The sequence below is a fragment of the Cheilinus undulatus genome, linkage group 12 (genome assembly GCF_018320785.1).
Source record: "Cheilinus undulatus linkage group 12, ASM1832078v1, whole genome shotgun sequence".
Classification (NCBI taxonomy): Eukaryota; Metazoa; Chordata; class Actinopteri; order Labriformes; family Labridae; genus Cheilinus; species Cheilinus undulatus.
Genome location: NC_054876.1, coordinates 39562022 through 39587856, shown reverse-complemented (window position 1 = coordinate 39587856; position 25835 = coordinate 39562022). Strand labels below are relative to the sequence as shown.

At 37.7% G+C, this 25835-nt stretch overlaps 1 protein-coding gene across 2 annotated transcripts; it reads right to left on the bottom strand.

The window, feature by feature from the left end:
- Positions 1–294: 294 nt before the first annotated feature.
- Positions 295–25142, bottom strand: tmem248 (transmembrane protein 248). 2 transcript variants are annotated; one of them, XM_041801267.1, is made up of 7 exons: positions 24798–25142; positions 22799–22957; positions 22014–22302; positions 17212–17362; positions 13751–13934; positions 9314–9495; positions 295–5720 (listed from the first exon to the last, which is right to left on the bottom strand). In XM_041801267.1, exons 1-7 carry the CDS (start codon positions 24798–24800, stop codon positions 5663–5665), a joined length of 1026 nt encoding a protein of 341 aa, XP_041657201.1. In that variant the 5' UTR covers positions 24801–25142; the 3' UTR covers positions 295–5662. The 2 variants fall into 2 exon arrangements, with proteins under 2 accessions (XP_041657201.1, XP_041657202.1); XM_041801268.1 differs by having other exon boundaries at positions 9352–9495.
- Between the last annotated feature and the right edge of the window lie 693 nt (positions 25143–25835).

Genomic DNA, 25835 nt, shown 5'->3' with positions numbered 1-25835 from the left:
CTCTTAACTGAAATTGAAACTCCATTAGCCCCCCAGCACTACGGGGAGGTTTGTTTTGGTCTTTGATATGGATTTGCTGACCTAAAACTAAATTAAGCACAACAACAGTGTAGTCTTTACTCCTCCAAAGACAGCTTGAGCACCAGACTCCCCAGCACTTAATATTTCCACAGTATTTTTCCTTCAGTGCATCAGCAAATTAATTTTCCCTCCCCTGGCAGGTCATTAATCTTTGAGTAGAAACAGATAAAAACTCTGTCGTTGGAGCAAAGGAGGGTCAGGGACAAAGTGATGTTGAACTTTAGAGACAGTTTATTTAAACTTGAGTTCATTTACAGCAGTTCCACTGGAGAGGAAAAAGGGTCTGAATGATTCTAGCCACATTAAACCTATGGTCCTATCTACGGTATGTACAGGGAGGAGGATGCAGCTGGATAGTGCAGAAGGCACAGAGTTGGCTTAATACTCGCCTGTAAGCGCTACTGACGTGACAGAAAGAAAAAACAAAGTGAAATGGCAGCTTTATATTGGAGACTTGTGTTTCTGCTCATGATGTAAAGCTGACAACACAGTGAGAGGATGCAACTAAGGAGAATATGGCTCCTCTGTTTGTACTCCAATCCTTGGTGATATAGCGGGGAGTTAAAAAACTACAACAGCAAGCATCTGCTCCTTAAAATCCCATTTCTCTAACTGTGCACTTAACAAGCAGCATGGAGCCTCTTGGATCCCAGAAGTGATAAAATAAGTAAATGTTTGGATTTTTGTCCATAAATCCGGCATTTTACAATATGCAATATGTGAAACAAAGAAAATAAAATGAATCTGGACGATGTTAAGGCATTTTGCAATTATACAGATGCAATTCTGATCCAAAATAAAAACAACAATCATCAAAAGAGGGATATGGAGCAGGTTAATGCAGGATGGTTTGGCAATCATATGGCATGCTTCATTCACACCCAGCCCAACCCAAACCACGCCACATCCGACCGTCCAATAAGAGCTGCCAGATCTTCCAATTGAAAAAATAAAAGCGTGAAGCTGCAGCGTGAAAGCACAGGAAATAGTGATGGCGGTAAAAGCAACAGATCCATGCTCAAATATGATACACAGAAGAATAAGGAAGACTTGTCCTAGCTTCATTCATTACAGGAAAAAACAAAATCACAACCTTCAGAACCAAAACCCTTTCACTCAACATACACACACAAATCAAACAATATCATGTACAAAGTGTGTGATACAATAAAGTAACAAGAGATTCATTCTGCCACATGAAGGATAAACCTTATCATATAAGAATACCACTCAAACCAAAAACGGAATTCAAGTAAAGCTTTAAAATTAACAAAAAAAGAAAAAAAAAACAAAAAACTACAACATAGTTTAAAATCATGTGGAATTCTTGCATCTCAGATTTCGATTATGCTGCTTATAAAAAAAGTACATTCAACAGGTACATCAATTATGGAAAAAAAATTAAAACACAGAGGTAAGTTACATGTTTCAGTAATTGCTATTGGAAAAAAGTCAAACAGATTTTTAAGGCAGATTTAGACGGCGATTCTCGGTTTTCACTACAAGAGTGGACAAAGACTTCCACGACATGTTTCTTTGAGATTTCTATTTTAAAACTATCTAAACCTACTAGAGCACTTTAGTGTCTCGATAGCAGTTCAGTAAAGGGAAATGATTGTCAAAATAAGCTGTGATTTCAAGATATACAACTATTGAAGGAAAATGTTTCATCCTTGAAGCTAAAGTTCAGTGTATGAATGTGCAGGCAATTCATGAACTAAAACAGTCGTGCACAAGTTTTAGTCATGTAACGTGTGAAGGATTCATCACAGGGCTTGATGTGCTGCAGCCTAGGGCTTAAGAGGGGTAGAGGGCAGCCATAGAATCAAGCTCAACACGTCGACACGTGGTTGTTCAGCAGCAGAGGTCAAGCTCGACGGCATCTCTTTTGCTGGCCTTTTCACCCCTGGTAATGTGCCTGGAGACCACTGGCGGTTTTTCAGGCCTTAGGACATCCAAAGCATGACCAGGGGCTCGATGCAACCCCTCACTCCACTCTAAAGGCGTGGACTTTTCAACATATTATTTTCCCACGCCCCTGGTAATATGCAAGGACACCCAGAGCACAACTAGGGATGCTCCTCCTTCCCACCAAATGGTGCCCTCAGGCAACTTCTACGCCTTACTTCAGCTTCAATTTTTGGCCCATGCATGCTTTGAAGTTCTGCACTGTACTGGCTGGCTGCATACTAGACTATTTTCAAATCTTGACCAATTTTAAAAATGTGGTGAACCACTGACATAAGGACAGTTTTCAACTGATTTTTACCATTACAATCCTCTGAATGCAACCACTGTCCAGCTGATGACTCAGCCAGACCATCGGACCTCAACATCAGCTGTTTGTGTTGACGATTTTACAGAACAGATTTGACAGACACATCTCAACATTTAAAACATTTGTTCTCCTTTAAGCAAGAAAGAAAAAAGAAAAAAACAACTAATTGAAATCCTGACTGAGAAGACCCAACAAGAGCAGCTTACACACTTTACAGTGCAAACTGGAAGTGAATTGCAAAAGGATGCAACATTGGTTGGTGACATGCTAAATGTTCTCTCTTGTTGGCTATGGCAAATTATCTGTTCCAGGCAGCCTTGGTGATTAGATGGCTAAATGGCTAAATCCCTTGGTAGTCAGCAGCCATGTCTTATTTATGGGTTCGGGCCATTCTCAATGACTGTTGCCTTGCTGCTACAATGCCCTTTAATGATGGCATCAATTGCATCTCTTGGTAGCAGTGCAGTTTAGCTCTAGTTTGATCTTGAAGTAGGGGACAAAGTTGTCCATAGGTTGTGCCTGATTATACTATAAAAGAAGCAATTAGTTATTCTGCAAAATTATATGAATGTTAACCTGTAAAGAGGATTGAAGGCCGATGGTTCTAACACTACTAACATTGGCTACATTTTGTAAAACAATTCTGCATGTGAAGTTGGTTTAAGAATGTGTTTTCTTTACGTCTTAGTTGTCAACTAAATACAATTTTTATTTGCATTTAATCAGATAAGAAATTACTCACCTGGGGACACTGCTACGTAAAACATGCTTCCTATTTATGATTCCTGATCAGGGAGGGTTCAACTTGATAGAAGCAGTAAAATGGTCACTTTGACAGCATAAGTGAGGATTATTTGGACAAATATTGGTTTTGACAAGCCTGCATTGGGCCCAAAGTAAGGCCTAAGATTGTCTAGTGTGGAGCCATCCAGGGAGGTGTCAGCCAAATTACAATATTTTTGCTTACTAGTAGAGAAACACCCATACCACCTTGTTTAAGACCATGTACAAGTACGTTAGATGCTCACAAGTACTATGTATAAGAGTGGAAATTCCAATACAGTTCTCTGATTATTCTAGAAGTTTGACTTCTTGACATCACCTGTTCCTCATCCTTTTTTTACGAATTTAGCAGTACTAAGCTTGCAGTCTGCTCTATGTTTGTCATCCTTATTTATGTTAAAAATTCATCAAATCACCAAGTAAGCCAACCTGCTCAAATAAAGAGAGGCCAACATGAAACTGTCTAATGTTGAAGTGGAGCATCAGTAATGTTTTAGGAGGTCAAGTATGAGCATTAGGGCTTGGTATTGGAGCAACCCTTCTTACTAACATCTGTTCAAAGTTAGATGTTTGATCTTCTGGGAATTTGAGAATCACAGTCTAAATCTGCCTTTTTTTATCTCAACATTTCCCAAACTCGCTCACAGAAATTCTAACCCCAAGTGACATTTTGCGCATTTTTGTACCACAAAATCATAAGAAAACAAAATGATTGAACATAAAATAATATCAGCTCTATAAATATAATTATAGACATATATAATCATTTTCAATTCAGGTAAGTCCAACCTTGAAAAAGGTTAATAAAGTCCAAAGTTAAACTTTTTTACATATGACCTTGGACAAAGTAAAAAAAAAAAAAAAAAAAAAATCACAGGAGCAAATAACCCAAATGTGCAAGAAATTTAAAGGTGCACTAACTATGCAAACACATGAACAACTGATAATGATTTGCTTAAAATAAAAGCACAAGTTGTTCCTAAAATATAACATTTACATTAAAAGGAAAAAAGAAAGGTCACAAGTTTGATTTCAAACCACAGGCTCATTAAACTGGAAGAAACAAGAGGAGGAGGATGGCTGTGGAAGAAGGGACTGTAGGGAGGAGATAAAAGAATAATCTCCCTGTGTGTTTATCGAGCAAGCACGTCAGCCATAAGTAAGGCAAGATAATGTTTTACTTCTCCCAGATGCAACATGAAAGTCTGAATCCAACTGTAGAAGCAAAAATTACAAAACCTGCTGCAGCTACATGCAGCAAACTAAAGAAAAGAAAGATAGAGGCAGGTGAGCGATGAAGCCAGAGAGGAAGAAAAACAAAAGGCAGATATTCTGACTTGAAGTGTGGCAAAATAGTTAAAAAAAAAAAAAAAAAAAAAAAAAAATCCTCACAAACCACAGGAAGTTTTGCAGCACTTTAACTGCAATCTTTATGTCTAATATAATACATGATCGGACACCGGGATTTATTAACTTGCTGTAGACATTTGGGTTCTTACACTCATCAGCCACTTTATAAGGTACACCTGATCAGCTGCTCATTAAGGCAAATATCTAATTAGCCAATCACATGGCAGCAACCAATGTATGTAGGCATGTAGACATGGTCATGACTATGTGCTGAAGTTCAAAAAGAGCATCAGAATGAGAAAGAAAGGGTGCCATGTGATTGGCTGATTGGATATCTGTGTTAATGAGCAGTTGAGCAGGTATACCTAATGAAGTGGTTGTTGAGTGTTTATAAATGTGCACAGTGCAATCATCTAAATACTTCTATTGACTTTGCAGACACAAAGGAGAGCATTATTGTTAATTAGATAATACAAAATATGATTAGGGGTTGAATTAAATTAATTAATTGTTACTTTATGAAGTGTTTGCACTTTGACCAGACTTTTGAGTACACAGGTGTGGCAGAGAAAAGTGCTTTAATCAGTATTTTCCTTGTTGCCGAAGCTGCAATGGTAAGTGCTTATTGATGCTTTAATCCTCAATGGCATTACGAGTAAATACCTTAAACTGGATATTCAGTTCACTTTGACATAGTTAATGTGACTAAACACCATGCTTCTTATCATAAAAATACTTTGTTTACAGAGGGGTTTAAGGGATCCAAATGCAACAAATCAAAGGATAAATTCCCTTAGTTTTTTCTCTTGCTTGATAAATGAGGCATAATGATATGAAAAGTGGCTCTGCAGTTCTTGGATCTGGCCTTCTGCTTTGTTTAAATTACTGCATGTTCTGACATGGCACAAGGGGACTCAGGCAAAAATGATCAAATAATTATTATAACAAACAAAAAGAAAAAAAAAAAGGTTTTGCACAGAATATCAGAGTTCCTACAAATATTTACACGACAGATACAGGCACTTGTATATCTTTGGTTGGAGAAACCCAACATTGCAAGAGTAATGCATTCACAGAGCTTTTGTGTCCCTTATTGTATTTCCAAGGTTCACTAGGCAACTGGTATGTTTTTATTTTTTTTATTTCTTCTGTTTATCTGAGTTGTCCGTGTCACAGATAAGTTCTGACACCTCGCTCTGATGTCTTTTTAACCCTCTGACAACGCCACCTGCAACAGAAGACATGAGATGATGAATGATTTACTGCAAGCCTCCAAAGAAACAGTAGAAACATATCACCACAGAATGATAAAACAGAGAGAAAGCAGAGAAATTTGGTGATTGAAAGGCAGCAGAAAGGATTATTAAAGTTTGATTATTCTCCCCCCACTTCATGGACCACAGACATTTCTGTCTCTAAACTGCCATTCTTGTTCAGCAACACAAAAAATGTTTTATTCAAGAAATACATCTGAAAACAAATGGCTTTACTTGCTTCAATTATTATGCACTCTAGGACATCAGATCTCTCCATTAAGTCCTGAAGAAGCCACCACTGTGCAGCAATTAGTGAGATAATTTTTTGCAATCAGCCAAAGAGATAGTGACATTTTAGATGCCTATCAAAGAAAAGGACATATTAATTTACACAGGAATTGCCCTTTAAGAGTACTTCAATCAGCCAGTGTCTTAAGTGATTCGTCTCAAAGGGGACACTTTTTCAGTATCTTACCACATATAATTGTGCGTCTGAAATATCTACAAACCTAAAAAATGCAAAGTAAGACAACCCAATCCTTTGTTTGTGGTTTGTCTGTGTCTGAAAATGCTAATCAGGCAATCTATCCAGGAGTCATCATAAGACTATCTGCCCCTCGCCTGGTATCTCTACCCACGGCTTCTCAGCTCAACTTTTACGAAGGTCTGTCATTGTTTTTCTTGCAAGCATATGAGCCACTAGAGGAATATGGACTAAGAGAGTTCAGCGTAGAGGACAGCTACTCTGTTGTTGGCTGCCAACATCAACAAGTGTCTACAGATCCAACGAAGGCTCAGCATTAACATTGCCAATCTGCCAAATGCAGGTGGACTTCAGTAATAGGGAGGAAAACTCCCTTTCCACTTTAGCAGGTTATATTTTAAAAAACGAATTGCAATGTGACACTATGACTTAACAACTCCCATGTGCACTACCAGCAGATAATGTTAGTTCATTAGTACATTTACGAAGCCTACTGCCTTGCACTCTAATGCCACTGTTCCGAACTCACTTTCAGAGAGGGGCAGAGCTCAGGGGTGAGGGATCAATATTAAGGTTAGGTAAGGAGAAGAACGCTGCCTTTTACAGACAAAGCTTTGATACAGATGTAATTTCCTGATTGTTACATATATTTTGCTCCAAAGAACTGATAAACACTTCCACACAAACATGTAGGAAGGTGTAGGGTGCTTTTCCCATCTTTGTTTGCATGTCTGTAAGACAGTAGTCCTGGCCACTAGGACTGCGTATTTTCCACAGGCCCATGATATGATACATATTCACATACATATGGATTTGGGATAATAAACATGTCCTAAACAGAATTCACAAGAGCAGCTGCTCTTCATTGTAGAAAATAGCAGAAAAAGCATTGTTTTAAGATTCCTACAACTTAAAACACTTAAATTCAGATCCTCGGAGATCCAATAAATAAATTAAAATATTCTATTTTTAAATCACTAAGCAATTAATATATGCATAATTGATAATTTATAACATTTCAAACTTAAAATGCCCCTCTCTATTGTATTTCAAGCTGTGGTTATTCATACAACAATATTTTGATTTTACAAGAAGACCAATTGTATTTGTAAGAATGCCTTTTTGCCTTAAATCTGCATAAAATGTAGGAACTGCATTTTTTGTAATAAACTAACAAGCAGGGATTTAACGGTATTAAGCAGCTGCCTAAAGCCTTAGTTACCAGCTTTGCTGTAAGGCTCACATCTTTGCAAAAAAAGCAAAAACATGCTGCTTGTGAGCTTTGGTCCCATCTAGAAGTTGAGGGGAATCTTGACTTTACAAAACGTTTTAGAGCTGAATGTGACAGCACAAAACATACCGATGCAGCAAGCTAAACTGTTGATACTGCTATGGTCTGGTGTCTTTCTTGTCATATCTAGACAATTTGTGTTGCTGCAGTATTGTACCTTATTTTTGCACAACTTGCATTGTACATAATTCATGTCCAACTCCTGACTTCCTGGCATTTGAAGAAACCCAAATTAATCTAGCATCTTTGTTTCTGTTGTGCCGGCAGTAGATAGGCTTTCTCTGCATGCACGCTGCATCATGCAATTCAGCATCTGCTGCCACGTTTTTTTTTTTTTTTTTTTAACCCCTAACTGTAAAATTCAGCCGTCATTGAATGTTTTAAGTCCCTTTAGCCTCTTATTAAAATGCACATGAAAACTTTAATGTGTGTTGCAGAAATAGAACAGAGGAGAGTGACAGAAATGTCTCCTGCTCCCTAAAAGTTTTTCTGTCAGTCCTGACCTGCAAACATTTGACTGTTAAACCCTCACATTACTGCACACTGCGGGACAGAGAGCAGAATTACTGCATATTTTTTCTCTGTTGATTAAGTGTTCAACAAACCTTTCTAATGTGCAGCTTGGAACACAAAAATATCCACAACAGTTTTGGGTGCCAAGGCAGCCATTTTTTGTTGCTGGGTATGGAAACAGGTATTTATCATGTTTAATTCTTGCTGCTTTTATGTCTATATTTAAATTCTGGTACAACATCTGAGAAATTTCTTACCACAGTAACAGAACACCATTATTTCACAAGTTCAGTAGAATATTCTCTTAAATGCATGTAGGATTTGAGCAGTCGAGATAAACTGCTCTCTTGATGCCAAACTGCAAACATTAGCTCACCCCACAGCCACTAGTATAAAAAACGGGTAAATTTAGCTCTGTTGACACTCCATCCCCTCTGTTTGGCCTGACTCAGACAATGAGTCAGAGCTTAAAATTGGTAATCTCTGGTCTGATGTGAGCTGGCTGATAAAAGGTGATGCACAAAGGTAATGCTGTCTGGCTTATTTTGCTACAGCAAACACTTAAGAAAAGGATCATCAATTATCTCTGTGAGAGAAATTAAACTGCTGACGGATCAGGCAGAACCAAGGACAAACAGCAGAACATGTTTCCAGGTTTGAAAGCTTCTGTTTAGCAATTTAATCCATGTAAATTAACTCGAGGAGTATTACTTTTTTTTTTTTTTTTTTAAATCTAGCATTGTTTTTTGCACAATATGCAATGCGAGAAAGAGTGAGTGTGCAAAAGCCTTTAACATTTAGACCTTATTCAAGTAAAGAACTGCTAGAAGCAAAGGTGATTTTCTAAATTCCCTAGATGTGCCTAACTAACCAAATGCCTAAAATATCAAATAAATTATTAGTTTTCAAAGTGATGAGAAAATGAAACATTAATCTTGCTTTTCTTCAAATGCATATCACACATTTTATAATTAAGACCAGACCATTTAGGTATTCCCAAGCTGTCCCACATCCCCTCCCTTATCAGAAGCTGAATCCAGAGCTGTTTTTAGCATGTTAGAAAGCAACACCCTTTTCCGCTATATGCCACCAAGCAAAAACCCCAAACACCACAAGAATTGAGAAAGACTTTATTTCCTTGCCCCTGCTTAATGTAAGCATTACGATTGGCTCATTAAAGGTTCCATGCGTTTTGCAGAAAGAGCAGAGAAGTCAGAAGTTTGATTGGATTGTCTCTTGGACCAATCAGCGGTCAGTTAAAGCTTGTCTGAATCTACCTGTTCACGTCATAAAGCACTGCTGGTGTCTGTTGTACCTTCTCAGGACAGAAGTCGGGGTTGGTTTGTCGTACTTTGCCAGGTCGTCCCTTTATGACTGCGTAGCAGAACATAGTGATGACCATGACAAACAGGAAGTAGCTCGTGTGCATCAGGTGCAGGTTGATGAGGGAACGGTCATCCTGGAAAGAGTCACAAAGACAGGGTTGAGTATCAAACAGTGGGAAAATATTAGCTCTTTTTCTGACAACAGCTGAAGTAAACCTAAATATGAGCATGTAGCTTGTTATCAAGTGCTTTTACTGCAGCTTTAAAGCTATTTCTCTCAGTCTAAACAGGCTCCAAATATATCCCTCTTATGAGAGTTTCTCTTCATCCTTTCTTCATCTTGTAAGGACAAAGTTTGGCAGCAATTAATGCAGCCGTGTGTGGATTATGTTTGGCTTTATACACAATTTATACAGGTTTGCACAACCCAGATGAAGAAACATTTTTTTTTTTTTTTTTTGCAACTGACAAAAAAAATATCTAAATTATAAGAGGTGCCAATTACTCTCCAGATATAACTGATTTATTTTTATGCCAGTAAAATGCTAAAAACATACAAGAAAGCAACTCAGAGATCATTAAAAGCCCTCAGAGGCTTTGACTGAAACTTCAAATTGCTGCTTTTTTCAACTCAAGACCAAATACTTGATGACTTCTCATTAACTGTCATGAACAACAAGAAAGAAGCCAGTTCTTGAAGTTAAATATGGATTAACTGTGGAAAAAAGTTGGTATTCTATCTTCTTTTAAAGATGTTATCCACAAAAAGCATCACAGTTATCGCTCTAATGGAGTGGAGTTGAACGTCTTTAAATATAAAGTCTGGGGTTCGATCCAACTCCTTTAGTCACATGATTAAACAAGTGCTACACTGGTTCATTTATTACTGCACTATTTTATTTAAACTGCATGTTAACCTGAAGAGAGAATAAATAAAATAAGCTTTAAAATACATGAGATTTGAAACAATTTATGAATGATCTACTCTTACACATATGATGAAAAAAGTAAAATGTCAGTCCTTCTCTGTCATTTTGTTGATGATGGAAACAATCTTCTCAAGCCTCTCTTGAATCCTCTGTGTGTTTGAGAGGGCTGAGATCAGGTAACTATGCCGGCACAGTATATATTTCCAATTGTTTCCAGGCTCACTGGACCATTCAGTGCCCAGTCATGGCCCGTCAATGGGATCATTGTAATCCTGGAACAATCTACTGCCATCGGTATAGAACCAAGACTAAATGGCTTTCAGAATGGGCTATGTGTTTGGTCACATTTTCCTCTTCTTATAGAGGGGAGAGTGAGTGGAAATATACAATGCCAGAAAATCAACACCTGAAGATCAAAACCTGTCATTTTGAAACACAGTCAGGGCCTGAATTTTAGGGACTGCAAGAATCACACAACACAAAATGAAAAATTTCTGCAAGTCTTTTTTACACAGCCGCAGTATGTCACATGGCAAACGTTTGCATATTTGAGGAACGGATAATAGGTGTCAACTACAGTAATAATACTGTAATGTATATATTTATGTGGGCTGCATGGCAGTGCAGGGGTTAACGCTTCATGGTTTGAATCCTGGGGTGACAGGTCTTTCTATGTTGAGTTTGCATGTTCTACCCTGCATGTGAGAGTACTTCATCTTCTTCCCACAGTCTAAAAACATGTCCAGGCTCAACAGGAAAATCAATGACTCTAAATTGCCCGTAGATTTGAGTGTGAGTGTCCTGGTTGTTTGTCTCTACATGTCAGCCCTGTGACTGACTGGCAACCAGCCCAGGATGTACCCCACCTTTTTGCCCAATGGAACTGGCTAAAGCCCCCGCAACCCCATGTAGGATAAGCAAAGTAGATAATGCGCATATGTATACAATGTAAGGCTGTAAAAAAAAAAATTGCACCTATAGTTTGGATGACTGTTCCTTCACTACCTTACTTGTTGAATGATTATGCAGTTTACATAACGAAACTGTTGCATGTTTAAAAACATCCCTGAGGAGCAGAGAGAGTGTGAACTATGTGATTTAGGTGAAGTTGAGAATGAATCTCATTTTCTTTATACTGTCCTTTCTATAATGATTTAAGATTACCTCTGATGAATGAAATGTCTGTAAAAAACCTGAAATATTCTGAAGTAATGATGATGACAGGATGGAATGGTTGTTTACTTTTAATATTTATAAGTTGCCCTCTTTTGTTGCAAAAGCCTGAAAGGAGCATCAGGATGGTTTGTTTAACTAGTCTGCTATATTACTGAGCATCTACTTTTGGTTCCTGGTCTTTCTGTAAAGATAATGGTGTCTTGTAAGCTTTTTTAGGTTGGGCATATTGTTTGTGTATGACACAATAATAAAATTTAACCAATCAATCAATCATGTATAAATAACCAAGGTAAACGATAAACCAATTCCTAATTATACTAAAGTTTATCACACATTAGAAATTGTTCCCTAGCTGTGAAAAGACAATATCAGGCTGATCAGAGATGACTAGCAATCTATTCTATAATGCTAGAGAATGTGCAAGTGGAGAATAAAAGTTAAAGTTAACCTAGAACACGGTACAAAATAACATGAATGTATAAAATCTATAAAAGTAAAAATGCTATTTGATCAAGCCAGGTTTTTACATTGATGAAAAAGGTCAAATAGCTGGTCTAGCCAAGAAACTAGTGAACATAAAAACCATAAATGACTTTAATTGGAGTCTGAGTGCCCACAATGTCAGTTTCAAATCACTTTTAACTGGCGTCAACTTCTGCTTCCCTCAGCAGTGACAATCAGGACAGCTTAAATAGCTCTTTGTGCTTTTTATTTTCCTGTATTCCAGGAAATACTGCCACGAAAAAATGAAAAACAATGTAAAGAAATCCTATCCTGTAGGGGTGTAATGGTACGCAGAGATCATAGATTTGTTTGTACCTCTGGTTGGGGTCATGGATCGGTCCGTTCATTGATAAGAAAAAGAGATAGAAAATCAAAGTTTTATAAATCTAGATTTCCCTCACTCCATATTATCACAATTATTATTTTTGTAAACCAACAGTGCAGCCTATACTCTGTTCCATCTAGTGTTTACAACTGTAAGTGACACTTGGTAAGCCTAGAATGTATTAAACATTAAACAAAAAAGGGGAAAACAAAAAAATGTGAAATATAAAAGCAAAATAGAAATTAGCAGCCTAATATCTCCCAATTTGAAAGAATGAAAATTAACAGAACATAAAATGCAACTCAAAATGCATGCATTTAAGAGCAATGTATTATATTTGTGATTTATGAGGCGTGCCATCACATCATTGTGAGTAAAAAGCTGGTGCTGTGGTTACTTGTGCAAAATCCTGACCCATGTCAGGACCCCAGACAAGCTCATGTAAACACAGGATGGGACGTTGCAATGGAGTTTGAGCAGAGCGCTTAAATTCATGCTTGCAGTCGGTGTTCTCTACTTCTACATGTCGACACAATGCACATAGACTTTAAAATGTATTAGCATCTGTAATATCTTTGAACCTCCCTGCTTGTACATCCTGGGGCTGTTTAACAACATCATGGAGAATAGAAGAAAAGGGGTCAGCAAGTCTTGCTTCTCTTGCAGTGGAAGGTAACTTTTCTTCTTTGTGTGTTTTGCCGGCTTCATCCTTTTCTACATTGGTTGTTTAATAGCGGCCAGCAAACACTTCAGGAGTATTACTGCCGCTTAGATTGATAGTGAAATACTGGCCACATTTGTTTGCTTTTTTTTTTTTTTTTTTTTTTTTTAATGGTTGTGACGTATTTGTCATGTCCTGTGATGGTTCGGGACAAATACATACACCATTACACCCCTACTATCCTGGAATAGTTCTACTCATGAAAACTGTACTCTCAGTAAAGACAGATAAAAGGATTCGTTTTTCCTCCCATTGATGCTGACCGATGATTCCAGGAGTGCTGCCACGTCTTGATTTTGATTGGTCAGTGAGGGAGAAGAGACGCTGACAAGTGTGGCAGTGTTTAACTATTTTCAACCAAGATAAAACATAGTTGAGGGCATTAGAGAGCACTAAACTTAACTGATTTTATACTTAAAATGGATGTTGCTGGTGAAAAAATGGCATTAACAAACACAGACCCTTGATTCCAATCTGAAAACTTTCTTTTGCTTTTATAAACAAATAAAAATGAACAAAAAATAAAAAAAATTAAGAGTATTTTTGTAAAAATGTAAAAAGATTACAACAGTATCCCTCTCTGAAGGTTGAAAGAATTTTGTTTTTTTGCATTTCTCCTGATACTTGGCCTAGATTTAAAAGTCAATATAATCTTACTGGTTTACATGTTTAAGGTGTTTTCAGTTGTTTCATGGGACTAAGGACAATGTATCAGAGCAAATAAAGTAACTCACATCAGGAACAATGACAGTAAGCTTTGGGTTGAGAGCGTGGTACACCTTGCCGATGGCTCCTTTGTAACACCAGAAGGGGTTGTAGTCCTGACTGTACTTGGTATCCGAGTCACGGACTGTAGTGAACACTTTGTACCAGGATGTGGCGTTGGTGTAGGTCTCTGGGACGCAGTGAGGTGGCTGCCTGTAAATTAATAGGAGAAACAAATGGTTACTGACAGCTGTCCTGAAACCGTTAACAATAAGCCTGCTACGGCAGTGAAAACAGAGGGTTATTTCTCTTTATCTCATGAATTTTAATGAACAGAAAAGACGATATGGATGTAAAAATGTCTGAGGATGGGAAAGCAAAGATAGCAAAGGACTGAATATGTTTTAAAAAATGCTCCCACAGAGTTTTAGTAAAGAATTAATAACCTGATGTTTACATTTTCACATTATATTTCCATTTTTGCCACCTGTAAGTATCACTGTCCAAGATGGATAAATTACTTGAAAAAGCCAGATCTGAGGAAACTAAATATATCTCACTGACAATTCTGACAGCTATCAGTGTCCACTTTTGCAGCCTGCTATATGCAAATGCAGCACTTGAAGTGATTTAGACATACAAAAAAAATAGATAGTTAAATTGGGACACTTCAACAACTGCCTCCTACAAAGCAGCCTTGTTTTTCATAAAACATAAAATGTATGTATAAAATGGGAGTAGCTGTTTCAGGAAAAAATATCTTGAGGAGCGTATTAGTGGCTTTATCTCTTCAGAAAACTTGGACTGAGCGTGTAAAAGGAAACAGCTGGTGAAGCATGTTTAACATTACCAGAAACCAAGTTTCATTCTGTAGTTTGCCTAGCTCTGGGAATGAGCATGCATTTTTAACAGCAGATAAAATCTGCTGGAAACATCTGTCATTCCAGGAGACTTCTGCCAACTTTTAATGTGTTCTGATGCGTGCAGAGCTGCTATCTGATTCGAAGAATATAGCATTATATGTCATCATGACAGCAGGTGATGGAAAACTGCTGATTAATTTATGGAGAAACAATTACTCTAATGAGACTGCCGAGTGATGCACACAGCAGGTACAACCCCACTGTCTTTGCAACAATAATGCTCCTCCATGCAGTGAGGATGTCAGTTTTTCTACACTTTCTGATGCTTTTTGGTACCTTGTTCGGTTTTCCTTGATCAGATCCTGATAACACAGTGAAATATTGTTTCATTCCTCCTTCGGGTCATTTTGAATACACACTGCTGTACAGTAAAGCAATCCAAAGCATACACCAATCCAGAGCTGTCCTTGCACCATGAGGTCACAGCCACATTTTCCCACTGTAGGTAAACAAACACTGTGCCAATCACTATGCACTGTGGAATGGCTGCAGGACACTTGTTAGCCTGACTCTACAAAGAAAATGAGACATGGGTAAACTTGGAGCTGCGAAGAGGTCAGTTGTCTCACTGACATTTAACAAAATAAGCATACTTTTTAAATGTCTGACACCACCTCAAAAAGTACAGAAGGTAACAATCTTGTGAGTAAGCGAATTAATGACTTGGCTCAACACTGCTAGTCTTATGATGTGACGTGTTCATATTTTAACCGACTAGTACGTTTGCTAGTTTGATATTATAAAGAATAATAAATAGAGTCTTGCCGTATTCAACATCTAATGACAGCAACGACAGAGAGCTAATGGCTGCCTGTTAATATGGTCACTCTTTAAACTCTTAGCACTGTTGGCAGAGAAAGTCTTGTAATGCTCTGCTGATGTTAAATTGAAATGAGACAATGGGTTACAGTGGCCTAATATTAATATATTCAACCAGGCCAGAGCACCAAAACCTGTGGGATGACTCTGTTGGATTGTAAATTATAATTATTATTATTCTATTATCAGTTTAAATCACAATTTCCCAGTGCTGTTTTCCCTCTACTGTCGCTGCTGAACTCTTTGTGGGTGTCAGGAAGAGATTTCAGCATAGAGAAGCACTACCACAATGCCAGAGTTTTACAGTGATTATGGCTGTGCTATTTGTTTAAGATAAAAAAAAAAAAACTTAAGCTATTTTTGTGTTTGGTGGTGACACATTCAGACAAAAAAGCTCACATAGAAATGGCAGCAAACATGGATTAAAAGCCCCTGTCTACAGCCTGGTCAAGCAGTGTCAGAGAATGCTCACAGGTCAATTTTGGTTAAGTAAAGTTTGTGTCACAGTAAACCTCTGATCTTGCTTGTGTTTTTACACTCAATACCTGTCCATCCTTACTTCTTGCGATCAGTCTCTTCCTAGAGATCCAGATCATTTGGCTTAAGTCAGTAATAAGTACCAGTTTATTAGCTCCCAAATGGCTTGGTACCCGTTTGGCTTTTTTTTTTGTGTATTAAACAACAACAGAAGTGGAAGAAAGGAAACTCCAGCTAGCTCCTGTGGTTTATTTATAAGAACCGTTTTGTAGGACTGGCTAATTCATGAACAGTACATCATTACCCACCATGTTCATTTAATTATAAGTTTAACACTGTTTCTATTAAAAGCATGTTTATGACAAAACAAGGGAGAAAAGCAGTTCAAGGGGTGTAGCTAGCCTCTTAGCTCAGTAAATATGGTCCCCCTTCATCTGGCTAGACATTAGGACTAAGTCATTTGTCATATTTCTTTCCTCCATGCCAGGTAAATCTTTTAACCTGTAGGGAAAAAATACATGGTAGGAAGGTAATGTATGTCGAAACTGTCTGATTAGAACTGCAGCATGCAGGTTCATTTAGAGCTTTAATGTACAAACTTTTCTCCATTCCCACTGAATCCTAGCCGCAGTTCTTTATTTCCTGCCCTTCGCACGCAATCAGGAAAACACAACTGCAAACAACCTAGTTCACTGGAATGTGCTGAGTCAACCAGGTCTTTGTTGCAGTAGCTGGTTCAATTGAGTTGTCGCTGCATATAAATCACTCCCATCATCAAATGGAAGTGAGGTGAGACCATTTCTTCCAGGTACTCTCAGTTTGCTTGATTTGTTCTGCATCAGCGTACAATTCAGTGTTAACGTGTCCAAATGGACCGTACCAAGAGAGAAATGCCTCTTTGTTTGGAAACAACCACAGCCAAAAAATCCAGGCGTGAAAACCCCCTAAAAATCTGGCAACATGACAACCCTACAATACAGATGTTCCAATTTACAGCTTGTTAACAGTCTGGGCTCATAATTTTTGTATTAGATCTTTCTGAAAATGTTTTGTATTATGTTTAGCTTATACTTCTGGTCCAATTTTTCTTTTTCACAGGCCCTATTACCCTCTAACTTTGATATAACTTTACATGCCATTACACAACTTCAACCCAAATTGACATGAAAGCTTTGAATCAAGACGTTTCTATCATTTTGTCAGTAACAAATATCCAGGCAGAGAAAAAAATAGAGGAGCCCCTCTGAGTAAGAGGAGGATGTCCAACTCACACTGTGACGGGGAAGATATTGCTGGCCGCCGTGATGGTCATGCAAGTGCTGAACACCACCTGCTCGCAGTGTCCGTGCAGCACACAGTCATCTGAGTTCCAGGATACAGGCAGGGTGAATGTGATGTTTATTTCTTCATGAGCTTCCCGGCCTACACACACACACACACACACACAAAAAGGAAAAAAAACACGGGAGAGCAAATAAAAAATACCATTTATACTGAGCATGGACAAAATCTTCCTGGCAGCTTTTTCAAACTTATTTCTAGACTGTTTTTGTGTTATTAGAGAATTTTATTAAAACAAAAATCATATGCTTCTTACTTGAATAAGTAAGAATAATCAAATTGTCTGACTGACATAGGAGTAACTGCTAGTAGTAAGCTACAATTAAAGCTTTAATAACTAAAGACAGCCATCTCTTTGCTCTAAGGCAAGTATAAGAACCCAGAACAGTCTGAACAGCATGCATGCAGCTCCAACAGCAGGAGAGCGGGGAGAGCCACCACAGAGATACTTGATTTCATACCAAGCTACTCCCCTGATAACAAATGACAGGCTGATTCTTCATGCTTATGCAACATAATCAAACTGTGAAGGGGATTAGAAGATTATCCGTCAGACGTAGTGGACTCCTGGGTGTGATTAGGGATAGATAAAGTTGTATCAACATAATTGCATGTCCATGGAGAGGAGGGAAGGGAGGGCATTGACAGTGTCCAATCAAAAGTAATGTCTTTGTATCATAATGTAGGTGATTTAGATAATTTCCTCTGTCCAATAAATCAAAAGGCTAATTAGATGGAAAAGAAGAAGTGCTCATTAATGCCCCTAGTTACATCCAATCATATTAGTTCTCCAGGAAAGGTTGACAATCTCTCTTCTGGCATTGTATAAACCCTTCATGCTAACACACTTTGGTGCTGCAGATTCTTCAATCGTGAGGATCTAATTTTTATGTGCTTGTCTGCTATGCATAAAAACTTGTTCTCCAGCAAATCATCATACCTGCTTGAATGTTTCTCCACTTCTTCTATGTATATCAGCATTCACAACAATGCACACTAAAAGGGATAAATGTGACCCTTTTATATTTCATGAAGCCCAACGTTCATGATTTTTGTGACCAAGGCTAAAAAAAACTCTAGAAATAAGGTTATAAGAGTCTTAAACAAATGATTCAATGAACTTAACATGCAGGAAACTTAAAATGCACTAAATCCCTTATGTATGCGAGTATATCATGTTTTATTGATCTCACAAAGGGGGATTTTTTGTGTCAAATGCAGCATTTCAGAAAAGAAAACACACTGCAAAAAAACCAAAACATCTCAAGAAATAATAACAGCTACAGAAATGCAGTGTTGCATGAGTATTGTTCATTAAAGAGCATGAAGTGCAGAAGAACTGCTGTGTATGCTATTGCATGATATTGTTCTATTGCTGTACTAAAATGACACAGTGGCATTATTTTACGAGACTAGAGAAAATATTTTTTGAAAAACAATAGGGGAAACTATCATGAACAATCACATGATTTTGTAAAGCTCCAATAAAAGAGGAAGCTAACAATCCCAATGTGACCTCTCTTTACCCCTTGTGTAGTTCGAGCACTGTGCAGACAGGACTATTTACACAGAGTAATAAAACATTTGCATAGCTCCGTACCGACTTTGCTCATCTGCTCTCATGGCTTTAAATTTTCATGCCAGGATACGTGTTGTTGGCACAAAGCTGAGCTAGTAATAAGTTACCAAATGCCATAAAGTGGGAGACAAACAACAGCACATTTCTACTGAGTTTAGGATAAGATTTTTATATTTAGCAACTGCAGCTACTCATCAATATGCAAAGCAGTGGGATTATCCAGCAGGTCAGAGTTAATCAAAAACAAAGTAGGTTTTGAATGAATATCTTCATAGGCAGAAGGTTAATTCCTCAGACACAGCCAATCTGGATGGGATTAATATCAGAGTAGTGCGGTAAAAGTAAAATTACTTGACCTTAAGCAAGGAATCTAATCCTATCTGACTAGAGAAAGGAGATGCATCAATCAGTACTGAAAAGTGGTAGAATCTGTGGATATGGATACTTGGTTAAAATTATACAAAAACATGCTAAATATTTTAATATTTTCAAAGATGTTAGTTGAGTCCAAAGTGGAATGTTATCCACTTAGAAGAGATACAGAACTTTTCAAATTGGCTGTTTATGTGGGGCTGTACAGCCTGCATATATCAGAGATGTGCAAGGCTTGAAAAACACACTTAAAGTTATTACATATTATGTACTTATTTTGTCACTGAAAACAAAAGCAAAGTAGCAAATCACATACTTAACAAGGCAGACAATAGTGTTACTCGAAGCTCAAAGCCAATGCAGTTCACTTTCCTCTTTTTTTCTGTAATCTGAAGCCTATAGGAGGACTGAATGGGGCTGGTGTAACAGTAGTGAGTCATCTCAAGAAGGGTAAATCAAAACCAATCAAAGGACACACTACAACCCTTAAAAGAAGAGGATTACTAATGTTAGGCAACCATAAAGTCCAGAAGCTGAAGATTACAGTGCAGATAAACCAATGTAATATCTCCTTCCTGGAAAGCAGCTACAAGTTTCCAATGTAATAATTGATGTTGGAAATATGATTTGTGAGTCCGGTTAGAAGATAAAACCAACTCTAAGAATCTGTTATTAAAATATTAAACTATGGTTACGGAACCACTTGGCTCCCATAACAAATAACTACTTTTTTTCCAACTTTTAAAAACCTCGTTGTAAACTTTTTTTTTTAAATAATAGTAATGCTAACAATAGTATTCTATTTATGAGCATCTTTAAAGACACTGAACATTACCTTACAAATGCAACAGCTGAAAAAAAATCTCCGAATGAGACTATGTTGAGTTATCAAAAGTGACATAGTGGCACAAATATACAATCTTTTGAGCCCTGCAATGTTATTTCACTGTGGCAGCTGGCTAAATGGTTAGAAATCTGTATCTTAGAGACGATTGGTGGATCTAAATATTTATCTTAATATGAAATGATCTAACAAGGGGCAGCCCATTTGCAAGTCCACCTTTTCAATACTAAACTTAGCACAAAAAGTAAGGAAATTTGTGTTTGGTAGATTATTTCTTCGTTGTAACAATGCTTCTTGGCAAAATATCTTACACCATCGAAAAGGTTAGCAGCTCCAAACAATGAAAATCATGTTACCTGCAGATTCAAACTGTAGCCATTTCAAGCCATGGTATTTACACCCCTGTGACATTTTGCCTTTATTATGATGTTGCCGAGTCTTACGGGGGGGTTGAGGATATCCCCGATATGATATTATCACGATACTCCATTTCAATATTGCGATTTTAAACATTTTGCAGTACAGTGAGTATTGTGATATCATACATTGCGCTATATTGCCATCTGGACCATTTTTTTTTTCAACTGTTTAGTTGATTTAGCATTTGCCTTGCCCTCATGTTTGTTGAATTTCCTCAGTATTTTATTTACATGTAGCACATCTTGCAAACTTCATGCGTCATGTCCATCTCATTCGTGCCCTGCTTGCAATCCTAATGTCATTCCCCAGGTTATTTTTCCATTATCATAGACTTCAGTTTATATTAGCAATTAATTTGAAAAAAATCGATACTTGGTGGACGAGACGATTCGATATATCACCAGACAAAATATGACGATACTATGCTGTATCGATTTTTTCTCCCACCGCTAGTGTCCCCCTCTGTGCCATCTGCAGAGGCAGTAACAGAGGTGTTACACAGGTGAGAACAGGATCAGCAGAGCCAGCAGGAGAGCACTGTGTATGTTTCTGGAGCTCTCGCTGTGCTTTACTCTTTGACTGAGTTACACAAAAATCACTCTGAATTCACAGAAAAGTAATATCACACAGCCACAGTATCAGTATGAATGTCTAAAGGCATGTCGATGGCAGAGATTCTTTTTGGCACCATCACTTAATATGCACCTTCAGTGACATTTAGTGATTCATTACTATAAAATAAGTTTAACCAAATTAAACCCTGTTGTTTTCCTTGACCAAAGCTTTCTGTTTACAGTATGTCCACTGAGTGATGTAAAGGCAACTTTTAAAAGCATAAAGGTTAAGCATAAGGTAACAATTACGCAATGGTGCATTTTTAGGTTAACTTGTTGTTAAGTGTTGTTGCAACTCTATGACCTTTCTTGCAAGTAGCATGACATGAAAACAATGTGATAAGGAACTAACATTAGACAGAAGGCCGTGAAAAACAGGTTAGTGTAGCAACGTTTTAGTAGGTCATGGATTACTTAGCTGTAAAACACTAAATGTTTGATAAACACCTAGTTCGTTCTATAGAGTGGTTCTTTTGAATCGAATGGTGAAGCTCTCTGCTTGCAGCATATTTAGTGAATACTTCCTGGCTTCTCTGCTTCTCTCTGACAATCTGGATTCCATGTAACTGTGGGCAAAATGTGAACAAGGCTGCAATCTTGGGCATTGAGAAACTGTGGATGACAATTTTCTGGTAATGTAAAGACTTGATTAACCTTGAGAATAGTTCACTGATTAATCCACATCAGAAATAATGTAGAATTACAGCCCGTGTCCAGGTATGAGCAAAGATACACAACGTAGACAAATATACATAGGAACAGAAAGAGTTGTCTGATTTCCCTCCCAAATTAATTTAATATTTTTTCATCCTAGGTTGCTACTTCATTACATCTCTATTTAATTAATCTTGTAAGCACAAAGTCTTAAATGAACATGATCAGGATGATGAGACATTAACCTACCAGACAAGCCGACTTGCTGCCCCAGTACTGTGGCATACAGGTGGGTGATATTGCGAGAGTACCCTCCAAAGGGGCGCTGTGGGTCCAGCGTGAGGGTGATGGGGACTGAGATATTGATGGGTCCCGAGTCCTCTAGTAGGAGGGGCACCTGGGTGCTGGAACGAGCCTGACCGCTGGTCACAACCATGCTCTCTGGCGTGGTTGACTCATTCAGGCCATGTTTTATCGTTTCATTCTCTGACACACAAAAGTCCAGCTCATTGTAGCGCAGCAGGAAGGTGTTCCAGTCCTGAAGAAACAGAGCGCAAGAACATGAAATCACATGTAACATGACAAAAAATCTCCTTATGAATCATGATTATGTACTGATGGATGTTTGGCAAGTTTATTTTTCAGATCCACCTGCAAAGGTTTGTCTACATCAATTGGGTTTGATTTGAATTTTTTCTCCACAATCCTAAAAGGCATGTACATTACAGCAGTTTAAAAGGGGGCCAAATGTGACTTACAGCTTACTTAGTATTTTAGGAAATCGTGATACCCTTAATTGCCTACTTAAAGAGGCTACTTGCGAGCTTACAGACTTTTCTGGATGACACTTAAAACGGCAGAGCAGGTCAAAGCATTAAAAAAAAAATCTTCAAAACTATGAAGTACTGATTTCTTGCAGCAGTAAGGTCATGAGCTGACATTTAGCATTAGCAGTCACCACATTTTACTGATATTTGAGAGGCACTTATTGGAGCAGATGATATTTATTTCCTTTCTGGGTAGGAGTGACTCACCTCTGTCAGCTCTGGAGACTTAATCTCCTTAATCTTGAAGAAATAACCAATGGTCAGGAAGGCGATGGCCACTGCACTGACGCTGATCATAAAAATGACCAGCGGTGGACGGTTGTTGATGTAGCTTCTCAAGTTCTCTATAGGATTCAACAAGTACACCTGCATATAGAGAAATAAACAAAAAGTTAGCATTTAAAAAAACTATCCCATGAGTGAAAAAGATTTAAAATAGCACTGTTAAAAAATTAGACTTAACAAGAGTTGTTCATATCTGTGACTTCACAGATCTACTAACTTTATCTTCTATAAAGAAGATAAACATACTTTTTTGAGTCTGAATATGTTTTCTTAAATATAATATTTCAAGCTGACATTGGTGTATAAATAATCAGTCTCCTATTATCTGTGTTCCAGTTATGTGTGTCTATGATGGAGGATATATTTGATAAAGACGTCACCCTTGAATAAACCACATCTAAAATAATGTTAATTGTACAAACATCACACTTGCAGACAGCTGATTTTGTATCTCTTCCCATTAAATCTATCAACCTGTTTATCAGGATGTATTGACCACTTATATTTAGACACACATGTCAGCATGCCTAAATTATCTATTAAATATATTCTTTTATATGAGCTCAAAATACATAGAGCATGATCTATTCCTAAGGTTTTCTGCATATCTACGGTACACAATAATCAAATATAAGCAGTTATCTTATGGAAATTAAGGATTTTCAAAGTCTAAATGTGTAAACTTGTTTTAACTGTGTCCTAGTTCAATTTTCAACCAAGCAACTTTGCTTTAATGGAAGAAAGTATGTCACAAAACCTGTTAACTATGGCAAAAATCATACTTGTGATGATTTTGGCTTGATTATGCCATTTTGGCAAGAATTTCAAATGTTTAAAAACATTTCTTATGGGCAACTACAGCCTTGAAACAAATTAAGTGTGTCATTTTGCATTGTTCAGGCTCAGTAAAACCAAGGTTGCTCTGCCTGTTTGTCAACCATTGGCAGCTTTTCTGTCATCATCTTCAGCTGTCTCTGTGCTCCCTCTGCTCCTTACTTAAATCAAGAGTGAGAGTTGTTTCAGTGAGAGGGGCAGAGCACAACCTATGTTGTAGAAGAAGGCAGGATATGCTCCAGTTACTGCATATGGCATAAACATGCAGCACAGTCATCATCAAATCCCTAACAATTAAACGTCATGATCGTGAGAAGCCAAAATTGTAATTATAGTTTGGTTAATCCGCAACAGTTTGTCATACCACAATTAATGTAAAAAAAAGTAAACTATAGCCATGTTGATACACAACAGCAATGCAACGGGAAGTCCTTGTAAGACAGTATTGGGTAACTTCTTGTTATTAAATTCTTATCTTGAAGGCAAACTTTTGCATGCTGTGTCAGTTGTAGAAAAAGTCTCCTCTGCCTTTTGGGTAATCTTACGTTGAAAACATGATTGAAGAGGTGCTGTTTTTTAAGCTTTAGTACTTTTGTTGTTGACTATTAAAATAACAGAGATTGTATCGTTTTTGAGAAAAAAAAAGACACCTACAAAGTTACCTAAAATACTTGTAACCTTGCATAAAAGATCTACACAACACCCTTCAAGTTCAGACTGTGGTGTTAGCTCTTGTAAAGTTGACATTTAAATGAAACAAGCGTCAATGTTATTGAACTGCAGACACAGGTTATTAAAAATGGGCCATCATAAACGTTGCAAAAAAATGTGTACATAACAAACTGCACAGGATCACTGAAACAGCAGAGGTTTGGAATAATGCGTGTTTGTTTCTCGACATGAGAGACAACGCAGCCAGGTGACAGAAGCTGTCAACCTTGTAGCATGGGTAAGCTAGCTACCTGGCCCTCAGACAATTGTTCCGGGATGTAACAACAATGTGACAATCATGATATCTAACCAGTGATACGATACCATTTGACACATGGGTGGTTAAAATAACAAACAACGAATTAGCGGTTCTTACCATTTTTTCTTCCTGTGCATGCGACGGATGCTAGCTGGGAGGTTTGTTGTGGGCCACTATAAGGCAGCAGTTTAGCTAGCAAGCTAGCTTCGCTGCGAAGCTAGCCTGTAGTGCTAGCTTGCTCGCTTCCCTGGAGCTAGTCCCTCCTGAAAATACGGCTGAAAAGCAAAAGTCGGTGTTCGGTAGAGACAGCCAGGCTTTCAGTGTAATTAATTCCGCGTATGCTCCTTCCCATTCTTTGCTCTGTAATCCAATGCAGCTATGATGAGAAATATCTCTAGAGTACAGACTGGGACAACGTCAATAATGTATCTGGGTCCTCCCCGCCGACATCTCCTCCGCGTACCCGCACTGCGTAGTAGAGGCGACGCAGCTCCGCCTTCCCGTAATTACCGTCGAGTATGCGCAAGAAATTCGGCGTACTCGCAATGTATGATGCTCACATCTACGCGTTTTACGTAGACAACCCGAGATTGTTCAGCGTGTTTACAATTATTTAGAGGCCTTTGCTGCATTAAGGTACCGTCGGAAAACAAGTCTCTCCAATGAATATCTCATGTGGTCTTCTGATGGATAGTAAAAAAAGAAAAAAAAAGATTTATTGGTATTTTCTCACCCATTAAAATGATATATTCACAAATGCAGAAACAGTGAGTCATTTCCCAAATGATGTGCCTTTTTATTGTGTTCCTATGGTATTATCTAATAAACGGCTTGTCCGAAAAAATAAGGAAGGAAACATGAAGGAAAGTCCTCGTCATTTATCCTTGAATTCATTTATTTATGTATTTATTTATTTATTTATCCTAAATATTCTCCTTACTGTGTTGAATGTGCACCTGATATATTTTTTTTATCTGTACTTGCAAAGATATTATCGCCATACTGTTTGAATATGCACCTGTGGTTAATAAAATGGTAATGTCTAACATATTTTTGTTTGACTATCTAGGGAATAATAATAATAATAATCATAATAATAATAATAATATATGTCTTGTGAACTACATGGCCAAAATTTTTTTTTTACATTCAATA